Source organism: Epithele typhae, assembly GCF_022376455.1.
Source record: "Epithele typhae strain CBS 203.58 chromosome Unknown BXZ73scaffold_389, whole genome shotgun sequence".
Classification (NCBI taxonomy): Eukaryota; Fungi; Basidiomycota; class Agaricomycetes; order Polyporales; family Epitheliaceae; genus Epithele; species Epithele typhae.
Window position 1 is genome coordinate 1 of NW_025954580.1, and position 10,934 is coordinate 10,934.

The 10,934-nt window shown below is 57.0% G+C and overlaps 2 protein-coding genes across 2 annotated transcripts; one reads left to right on the plus strand and one right to left on the minus strand.

Annotated features, from left to right (window-relative positions):
* Positions 1-6,619: 6,619 nt before the first annotated feature.
* BXZ73DRAFT_110579 (macro domain-like protein) lies at positions 6,620-7,370 on the plus strand (the record flags this gene model as incomplete). The annotated part of the gene is made up of 2 exons (XM_048017349.1): positions 6,620-6,813; positions 6,866-7,370. The coding sequence occupies 2 exons, from the start codon at positions 6,620-6,622 to the stop codon at positions 7,368-7,370; spliced, it is 699 nt and encodes a 232-aa protein (XP_047870616.1).
* Positions 7,371-7,747: 377 nt separating this feature from the next.
* Positions 7,748-10,644, minus strand: BXZ73DRAFT_84862 (uncharacterized protein; the record flags this gene model as incomplete). The annotated part of the gene is made up of 8 exons (XM_048023995.1): positions 7,748-7,884; positions 7,952-8,072; positions 8,142-8,415; positions 8,482-8,499; positions 8,549-8,691; positions 9,507-9,883; positions 10,123-10,238; positions 10,289-10,644. 8 exons carry the CDS (start codon positions 10,642-10,644, stop codon positions 7,748-7,750), a joined length of 1,542 nt encoding a protein of 513 aa, XP_047870617.1.
* Positions 10,645-10,934: the final 290 nt, after the last annotated feature.

The window sequence follows — 10,934 nt, forward strand, 5'->3', positions numbered from 1 at the left end:
TCGCCGGTCTTCGTAGTAGTGGTCATTCAGATGGACGAGCTTTGGCCTGAGGTCAAGAACAGTCAGTGGTTGTATGCTTTCATGCCATGCGCACATGAACTCACCATATCCTTACGCGTTCTTCGCCGAAGCCGTGAGGTTGAAGGCTCAACGTCCGGTAGACCTGCCACTCGAGTGCGTCGATGGGATGAGACTGAGAGGCGGGAGGAATGTCATCGTTCATTCGGAAAGCTTCCGGTCGATCAAAGGAGGTGCCAAAGGAGAGTGGTGGCCGGTCACAGCAGCGGACAAGGATGAGGATACTCGGTGTGGGGTGCGGGCCCCGGGGAGTGGCAGCCCGCGCGCGTCAGGCCGTCAGGAGTAGCTAGACGCCATTAGATTGGACTCTGCGTGAGATAAGATAACGTCAGAATTTCCGAGTCTCGCCAGTGGTCTCACCGTCCTGCCGAAGGCCAATGACTCCCGCCGTCTCTCACCACCCCCACTCGTCATCCCATTCACCGTCTGAATCCCCCCCTCTTTCGCCCTGAGAATGAGCACAACAACTACCATCCAGCAAGACCAGCAGGAGACGTTGGGCATGGCCGTCCCACCCTTCACCGCCCACGCCATCTCAGTGTCCCTTCCCACATGGAGAGACAATGTGGGGTATGAAGAAGGAGAGAAGAGGGTGGTGAACGCTATGGTGAACGGCTATCCGCGGTTCTTCATCCATCTCAGCATCCAAAAGGTGAGTATTATGCGCCTGGCTCTGGACGGGATGTTATTTCGACGGACATTTCCTTCTCTATCCACATCCCCATGCTTCGTGCGAGCCGCAAACTTTGAAATGAGCGATGCAAGGCCACACAGCTGCACAGTCTCATAGAGCACAGCTCCTTTCGCGCGTTTGCAGCTCCTTGGTCACAGGGCCTGTTCATTCCGTTAATAGTGAACTGACGCCATCTGTAGTTAGCTGGAATCTGCGAGCAAAAGTTCGGGGTGCAGGAAGAGAAGTGCCTTCTTTGTCCCACTCACCGCACCGCCGAACAGTGCCGCACCTTCATCATCGACCGGACAACAAAAGATGGCTCCCCTGCACCAGTACGGCTGGTCCAATTTGCCATGCTTTCCGACGACGAACAGTCATCAACACCATCCATCGAGCTGCATATCGTCCTCTTCCCCGGAGATTTCTTCCCATACGCGAAGCAGTTCTGGCAACACACCGGTCTCGGCATTTCCTCCCGAGTCGCAGACCGCTGTCTGTCGCTCCTCCATGCAGACTCTTCCTCCCCCAGCTCTCCTGTTCTATCATCACCCACGGTCCGTGCACCAGTCAAGCCGGGGAACAGGCACTACACTTCCAAAAGCTACGGGAGATCGCCCCCTGCCTCGCCTAGTATCGCCCAGGCCTCTGTTCTTTCGATTACCGACGCTTCCTCTGAACTGTTCAGCAAAGACCACGACAACTACCTGGAGGAGCGCTATGGCCGCAACATGCCTCTCGAGTCCGCCGCCGCCGCCAAGCGCGCTATGCGTCGACGTATCGCCGGTGTATTGGTGCGCGACGCTCCGAACGACTGGCACACCGCAGGCGGAAACGACGCGGAGCTGGGTCCGAGTACCCGCGGAGTTGAAGGTGTGACGGAGCACGACGTTTTCCTGTACCCCACCGGCATGTCGGCGATCTGGAGTGCCCATCAACTCGCACTGGCAGTGCGGCCCGCGGCAAAGAGCATATGCTTCGGGTACGTGCGGCGATGTTCAACTCGCCTTCATATACTCATCTCGACACAGCTTCCCGTATACGGACACTCTCAAGATCCTCGAGAAGTGGGGGCCTGGCTGCCACTTCTTTGGGAACGGCCTCGACGAAGACATCGACCCCCTCGAAGCAACGCTGCAGCGTGAGCTTGAGGCGAACCCGTCAAGTCCCCCTGCCCTCGCGCTCTTCACCGAGTTCCCTTCGAATCCGCTCCTGCGCTGTGCAGATCTGGCGCGGCTACGCAGACTTGCAGACGAATACGACTTCCTGATCGTCGTGGACGAGACGATCGGAAACTTTGTCAACGTCGAGGTCCTCCCGTACGCCGACATGGTTGTCAGCAGCCTCAGCAAGATCTTCTCCGGGGACGCGAACGTCATGGGCGGCAGGTGCGCTGTCCTTCTTTTTGTTACGACTCATCGCTGAACCGTTCCTCAGCTTGGTCCTGAACCCACAAGGACGGCACTACGCCGCGCTGAAGGCGCACATGGACTCCGCCTACGAAGACGCGTACTTCGCCGAGGACGCGATCTACATGGAGCGCAACTCGCGCGACTTCCGCCGGCGCGTCGCCGCGATCGACGCGAACACGCTCGCCGTCTGCGAGTTCCTCCGCGCGCGCTCGCTCGTCGCCCCGGTGCCCCCACCGAACGCGGCCGTCAAGTTCGTGCACTATCCGAAGTGGGAGTCCGCGGCGAACTACGAGCGGCGGCGGCTCCCCGGCGGCGGCTACGGCGGCCTCTTCTCCCTCACGTTCGCGTCCACCGCGGCGTCGCGCGCGTTCTTCGACGCGATGCCGTGCTTGAAGGGCCCGAGCTTGGGCACAAACTTTACGCTCGCGTGCCCGTACACGATCCTCGCGCACTACCTCGAGCTCGACTGGGCCGCGAGCTGGGGCGTCGACGAGGGGCTGGTGCGGGTGAGCGTGGGGCTGGAGGACCGGGGGAGGCTGCTGGAAGGAATGGAGGTAGCGCTAAAGGCGGCAGAAGCGGCAGTCGAGCAGGAGACGCAATCGTAAAGTAGATGGCTAGACAGCCTAACAGAGAGCAGCAGCCCAACACTGTTGTTGCAAGACGCACACATATACCCCGTTCAACTCGGGGACAAAGGCCGGTCCAACCCGGGATGAAACAGTAGACTACTCCAAACATATTATGTATCATAAGCAAATAAAACTCCATCCAACTGGTATAGGTGAGCGCAACCCCCCTCGCAACCCGGACGATGTCAGACGGTAGACGCCAATAGATTGGGCTCGGTGCAAGATAAGATAATGTCCCGGTCTGGTGCGCGAACACTAGTCCAACCTTTCTTCTCTCTACGCATAACGTGCCGTTCCTCACACTGGAACCACTGCTCTGATACCTCCCACCGCACTCTCTTGTCCCAATGGCATCGGCCGCCCCTCCGTTTCCTGAACTTGTGTCGCAAATCATCATCGTCTCGACTCTACTCCATCACGCCGTCCTTGCCACCAGGTCCCCCCGGCTCAAAGACGCTCAAATCTATCTCTCCGACGTATGGGATGCCCTCGCGTCCCCCCTGGGCCTTGGGGGCACCGATGACCGGGCCGCTCACGAGGAGGAGGTGGCTGTCGCAGGAACCGTGGAAGTGGGGGCCATAACTGTCACGGTTCATATCCCGCAACACCGACTCGCGCGAAGATGGCGCCTCGCCACAAGTGTTCAGTTCTCGTGACCCCAAACGAGGTTGGGCCCTTCTACACCGGTCATACGTTTCGATATAGAGGTGCGTTCCACTCTCCTCTTCAGACCATTCGCTTAATGCCACAAACAGAGGCGCTTTGAACTTTGAGACCCACATTCAAGACGTTCTCCATATCATCCGGTATTTTTCCGCCCCCCCCGGAACGTCGCTATGAGGGCTTGGCCATTCGTTGTCTCTTTACGTTCATCGTCGGATTTTCCTACTCCAAGCTCCTTTCTCGCATCGAAGACGGCGACAAGTTGTGGATCCCCAAGAGCACGGACGCGGAGAGCCGAGGCGAGGAGTCTACACAGATGGAGTTGGGCAGGGAGGACGGGCCGAAGAAGGGCAAGCAGCTGGAACGAGGCCAACCGGTTCAGGAGGCCGAGACGAGCAAGAAGGGCACGCCGAAGAAGGGCAAGGCGAAGAAGGACAAGTCGAAGACGAGCAAGCAGGTTGAACGAGCCCAGCCGGTTCAGGAGGGCGAGACGAGAAAGCACGGAACTCGGAGCAGGATACGCAAGGGTGCCCCGGTCGGGCAGGGCAAGCTGGCCGAACAGGCTCAGGGCGAACAGGCTGAGCCGGTTGACCTCAATGCGAACCACCCCACGACCCACATCTACCACGTCCTCCATTCCACCCACAAACGCACATCCGACCTCCCGGGAGAAGCGTCTCGTTCCGCAGCTTCATGCGGTCCGACCTGGAGAGAGCGGGTCTCACGCCATCTGACTGCGACCCGTCGGACTCGGAACTCACATACTCTGTTACGAACCAGAACGCGAGCCAGTGGGCGAAGGTGGTGATGGACTCCGTGGGAGACATGAGGGAAACTCTGGACGACCTGCGCAAGGACACTTCGCTCTCTGGCTTCGCCCTGTCGGACAAGTACAACTTTTTGTTCGATGCGATGCACGTCTTGCACGAGATCCTGGCTTGCAGCCACGTCGTCGAGGCCCTCCTTAGTCCCCGAGTTCTGGTCGACCTCCGTACCATGCGCGAGCACGCCTTCTAGCAAGAGCGACAAAAATGCACGGTGGAACGTAAGTGCATATCTTGGAGGTTTCGTGAATGGATTTGTTTGATTTGCGGTCAGAGATCATGAAGGGTCTCACCGAAGACAAAATGAACAGCACGGGAGCCACACCAAACAGTACGTGCCTTCTGCACATTCTGCTTGACCTGTAGTTGACTTACTAAATGACCAGGCGCGGCCGACGCTAGAGCTACTGACGACAAGGGGCGTATGTGCTTTTCATAATTCACGTTCGCTGTCCGAGCTAACGATAGTAAGTTTAGTGCCAGATGCATTTGCCAACCCCGACGAGCCACCGGGGGACCGATTCGTCCGTTATCTTCCTTCCCCTCACCATCTTGGAAATCCTGTCTAGATTTTCCAAACAGAGGCCGCAGACCACGAACGACCCGGTCGAGGTGAACGCGGTCTACGTGAAGGACATCCCTTCGGAGTTCAAGCTGCCCCAGCACCCACACCTTCTCGGCAAACTCGAAGAGTTGTGGAAGAAGGCGTCCGCTACTCGCTCTCGCCTTCTCGGTCATCCTGCGGACCCTCGGGATTTTCCATTTATACTGGAACAGCCGTGGGACGAAGGGTCTATCAAGGCGAAAGTGCATGCAGAGGCCTTGCTTATAACTTCCGCCCTGTTGGTGCACAGGGGGGCCATTGAGGAGCGATCACAGGAAGCTCGTGATCTGATACATTCCGTGTTAACATTAAGGCTACGACATCGCTCGTCTGTTGCGGTTGTTGACCGGTCTCGTCCATCCAGCACGACGAAATCACGTTCGGTGTCACCAAGAAGAGCTGCTTTTGCTGTTCCCTTCTCGCACAGGTAATCGCTGAAAAGGATTCGTCCTCTCCTTCAGCGGCGTCTGTCAAATTCGTTCTCCCCGGCACGCATTCCACGGTCCTCCCGTGGTACCCTCCATCGGGTCTTCCGGAGGACGTGTTGACGAAGATGGCGAGGCGTCTGATGGATGCACTGAAGGGGGTTTTGGAAGCCGCTGCGCAAGGCAGTGCATCTAATCAATGGACGCCTCTGAAAGCTACCGTTGGCATTGCAAGAGAAAGCTCTAAGGACATCCGAGCCAGGTGGAAGGTCCTCCGTGCCCGCCTCGACACTCCAACGAAGCCGGAGGAGTCTTGAGAGGTCTTATATCGGGTTCTTTGCTTTATGTATAGTAGTAGCACAATGGGATGGCAGCAGCCAACGACAAGTCGTGCGACCAAGATCTGACTAGTCCATCCAAAACCCTCCCCGCCCCACGAATGCTCCCCCGTCTTCCTCCCCACTGAATGCTGCGGATGCCCATTGCTCCCCAGCGCCACCCCCGCACTCAGTCCGTACACTGTGACCGCGACGCCGAGCACAATCACTGCGCCTGCGACCATCGTGCGCCGCTGGAGCACGATGGTCCGTGAGCCGCCTGCACTCCCACTTTCACTGCTCCTTCGCCTCCTCGCGCTCTTCCTCCTCCTCCGTAACGTACCGGCGGACGATGAGCTCCGGGCGCGCGACTACTGCCTCCGCCTCATCGTCGTCGCCACGTCTGTATCGCGCTCTGCAGTCCGAGGGTCGTCTGCAGCGCGAGCGCGAGCGCGCTGCGCGTAAAGAGCGTTGGCCTGGCTGAGGAGCGCGGTCAGGGGGCCAAGTTTGTTTTGGGACGACGCTTTACTATTGCCCCGCCACGGTGTTCTGCGCTGCAGCCGATGTTTGTCGGAGGCCGCGAGCACGATCCTTTTACGTTCCTCGGCTGCAACACTTGCGGAAAATACAGATGAAAACTCACTCTCGTTTATGATCAGCCCCCGCCGACCTCATAGTAGGTACGATATCTCAAGCGGACCGTTCCTTCACAAACCTTGATGCAAGTCCTCAGACACAACCTCAATGCAGGAACACAAAAACGAGCTCTAACCTGTCGCTTCGTCTCGAAGCCACGTTTGTGCATGGCGCCAAGAAGTACCTCCGACAAGAGTCAAGGCGTAGGTAGGAGAACGAAGGCCGCAGCCAACAATGAAAGGATAACGACACCACACGACGTGGGTCCGGCGATTGCCGGGAATGTGGGAATGTGGGCTCGCTCGCCACTGCCCCTGAATTGGCGCCGACCGCCTTCTCGACCGCGACCTTTCCTCGAACCATGCAAGCCGTGGAATTCACTCTCTTTTCCATCGACGAGGACCTCGTCGATGAGTGGAAGGGCTCTTTTCAGGCTCTTGTCCCATCTGATCTCCTGGATCACACCTCGTTCGTCCACACCAGCTTCAAGGACATGACCACAACGTTCGACTGTCTCGTGTCGCCGGCCAACTCCTTTGGCAGGTTCGACGGGGGGTAGGTGACCGAGCGCCATTCAGGATAGCACTGAGCCTTGACTCCCCCGCAGCTTCGACCAGATCCTCACCGAGACTCTCGCGCCCCCGGAGGACCAATCCGCTCTGACGCGCGTCGCGCAGGCCGTCCTCTACGAGCGCTGGGTCGGGTTCGCACCCCCAGGAACTTGCACCCTCGTCCCGCTCACCGATACTCCGTGCTCTGCGAATCGGGTGGGATGCCGCTATGTCGCGCTATGTCCGACAATGCGCCTCCCGGCCTCCGTCTCGTGGCACAAGGAGATCGTGCACAACTGCGTCTGGTCCCTCCTTGTCGAGATTGACCGGCACAACCGTCAAGCGGCCGCTGACGCGAGTCTCGCCCCCATCCGGTCGGTCGGCATCACCGGCTTTGGCACTGGGGTTGGCGGCATCTCCGCCAAGGTCTGCGCGCGCCAGACCGCGCTCGCGTTCGCGTACTTTCACGACGCGAAGACGAACCCCGAGAAATGGAAATCGCTGTCCTGGCACGCCATCAAAGACATGCCCCTCGTTCGTCGTCTTCCGATGGATGACTAGCGGGCAACTTCGAGTGCGTCGATTGTGCGTCTGTTCTCCCATGAGACTGATTCGACTCTCCTCAGTGCTTTCTTCGAACACGCATCGGGATACACGAGGATATCAAGGGATAGTGGATTAAGGCGACTATACCAGTATGACACGGCCCTTCTCGAGTGTGTGTCAGAGTATCTTAAGCCGACCGAGATGGTATATCACTCCAGCAGTCGTCGATGGTCGACAGCCTTTCTTGAGGGATGAGAGTTACGTCGCACAGTGAGCCAAGGCGCGAGGTTGGAGAATTTGGTAGGTCAGAACATCGGCGGGAATACATTTGACATGAGAACACATTTCTTCAAGACGAACAACGGGGTGGTGTGTAATTGTATGCCAGCCCACTAAGGATCCCACCAGTTACGGGCCTTGGCGAGTTCCTCCTCGCTGACGAACTCCAGCTGATCGATGGCTTTTTTGGTGAAGAGCGCGATCTGGACCATGGGCCCCGGCCTGCCGGAAAACTGCAGGGGCCGGATATCTAATCAATTTGCATCAATGCTGGATGACTCGCTGGGCTGGTATGATAAACGTTAGATGTGGCTCACCAACTTGACCGCCGGCTTTGAGCCCTGAGGACATCAAACCAATTATCACATCATATCCGACGTATTCGGGATAGTCGAGCCGTTTCTCTGTGTTTTCGTTGTTGTAGGACCACTTAAGGACCTGCAGGAAGACGAGTATGGATGAGACAGGCGGGATAGAGGCACAGCAGTTGTCACAAGCATGGCTCACCGATATCCATTCTTCAGACGCTTCTGTGCCCAGATTGGCGACTTTAAGCCCAGTCATATTGAGGCGGTACTGCTTCAGGACGGGGGTATTGGTCAAGGCAATGGAACGTGCCCACTTGACGGCGTCCTCACGCTCCAAGGCGCAATAGAAGCCGACCCGGTGGGCAGAGAAGTCGGTGGCCTGTTGTCTCTTGATTGAGATGGACTCGACATCGTGAACATCGGTCCATGGAGGCGAGGTGGGACTGATAAAAGTGCCGTGCCATACGGTGATGCTGGATGACTTCATGATACGGAGTGGTGGGATGATGAGACTCGGAGTGAGCGGTGGATGCACGAACCTCACCCACCAGCCCCCACTGTATATAAGCACACTCAGGCTGTGATCTCTATCGGTATGTTGCGTACTTCGCCATATACGATGTGCTTCTAGTCATGTCCCTTGTGACGCGAGGCATTCGGAAAAACAGCAGCACGCCGCCGCCTTGTGTGTGCCCGACTTCTTCAGACGAATATGGGGTGGTCCCTACGCTCGCCTTCAGCTTGATTGACTGTTGTATTCGTCTCGTTGTAATTGAGTCTTCGCATCCGTCCAGAAGAACCCGTAGCCGACCAAAAGAAGCGTGGGTCTAGCGGAGTCACCACAACAGGCTCACCAGAAGTGGGTGGGGCTGTGTCAGCGTATGTCCCAACCTGGCCTGTGCTCGTGCTTCTGTGGTCGTCAGAATCAAATCATTCTTAACACCTACTTGGTGTGAAATAAGCATGATTTCTGTGCTAGTAGAGGCTATCGATCAGTAGCCACTCGAAACGCGCACTTGTTCAAGCATTGGTGATCTCTACCGAGCCTACGCCGGCTGCCGTGTCCTCGATATCGACGAGATCCGTCTGATCAGTAGTACTTGGAAGAAAAGGCTGTGAGTCAGCTTTGTGTGCACGACGGAGATGATGAAGCTTGAGGAAGCATCCTGAAGCGTCTCCAGTGTGTTGTAAGGCTAGCGCTCGCCTGATCGGAGCACGTTGTTAGGCCTGAATGCGGTGTGTGCTCCGCTTCTGCACTCCCACGAGCCGAGTATGTGTGCGCCTCAAGGTTTGATGCATGAATAGCTGCGGAGTGGCGAGGCGCAGACCAGTCTAGTCACAATTGAGTTCTTATTCTCCGTGAGAACAGACACCACCATTACGTAATCAAGGGGTTGGCATATAAGCTTTCTGCCAGCCGCCTCATTCTTCTTATTCTCCCCATCACTCCTCAGCACCCTCTCTATCCGCAGCTCGCCAGGTGCACCGTACATTCCGACACAATGTGGACAGTCGAAAAAACGACCGATGGTGAGTATCTCTGTGGAGATAGCTGCTGTCGCACCTTCCTGACGCTGTTCTCCAAGCCCTCGAACAGTGTGGTCTCACTCGGACCGCGGCGCAGAAAATAGTAGCTGCAGCCGGTCCTGCCGACCCGGAAGTCGATGTCCCCTTTTTCCTTGGGACATATCTTCACGAGCAAGACAGCCGGATCGTTGCAGTACACACTAGTAGGTGATGCGGCTTCAACTCTCCCATTCCCGAGACTAATCCCGTGACAGATGTCGAGCTTCAGAGGATGCTGCGTGAGATAGGCTTCCTTGAGAAGCTTATCCCACTCGCTAGGTATCCCGAGATGGTACTCCCTCACGGTGACGCCAGAAACTGGGTTGAGAAGTTCGCCCGGGCGATGTACTATCAGCGTGCTGAGGCCATGCCGGACTACTGATTGTCGACAGTGAGTTTTCACCCAGTCAAATTATATCCGTGACTTATATATACCGTCATCCACTCGTTGCAGGTGCATGGTCGATGCCACGTTGTGAAATGGTCTCCCCGGGTGTCTGGACGTGGGATATTTGTTGTGTAGTAATTCCACATACAATCGTGCTGGTTCTTGCACTTCTTCGCATCCGTTCGCCTGCCAAGTCACTTGTGCGATGAGCATTAGCCGCGTATACGTATGTCTCTGCCGGCGCCGAGGTAACCCGCGGCGCGGCGAACTACCGGGGGGTCCGCGAAGTACTGGACGATGTCGAGGATGCCTTGAATGCGAGCTGCGAAGTCCAAAGAGCCGCTGCACAGGATATTGAGGAACTCGTCCGAGGATATCAATGAACAACGCACCTCTGGACGAACGTAAGTGAGGCGTGCAAAAGCGGTTGGCCGTCGGCTCTGTTGGATTTGAACACTCGCGGCGTTCCGGAACCCCCGCTCCAGTCGGTGTTCGGTGGCACGACGAATGCAGTGATGACGTCTGAAAGCCTGATACCTGCGACGGCCTCCGCCTTATTCGCACCCTGGTTGCGTCCATCGCCGGGACTTAGAAGAAATGCGATGGCTTTCCACACACTGGTGAGGGCAAGATCTTCTGGAGACTCCCCGAGCCCGGTGAGGGTAGCGTCGGCAATAGCATTGTGGAGCAGAGTTGAGACGATAATGATGCGTGGCACAAGCTCCGAATAACGAGGAAGCTCCGGCATCGTTGTGCGAGGGAAAGGTGAGGAAGCGAGAGCAGGGGCTCAGTTTATTGTACTGAGAGGGTGGCATGTTATGGATACCGATAGGAGGAGGAGGATCCACCGGAGCTCCTGAGACCTGAGGCCTGAGGCCTGAGTAGTACTGAGTCCTGAATCGCCCATGCAGTGGCACGTGATGACATGATAGTGGCGCAGGCATTGGCCTCGTTGAAATTATTTAAAGATACCAGTAGTACTATGCACAGTAGCTAGGATCTCATAAACCTGACCGGCAACCGACCTCAGAACGAGTA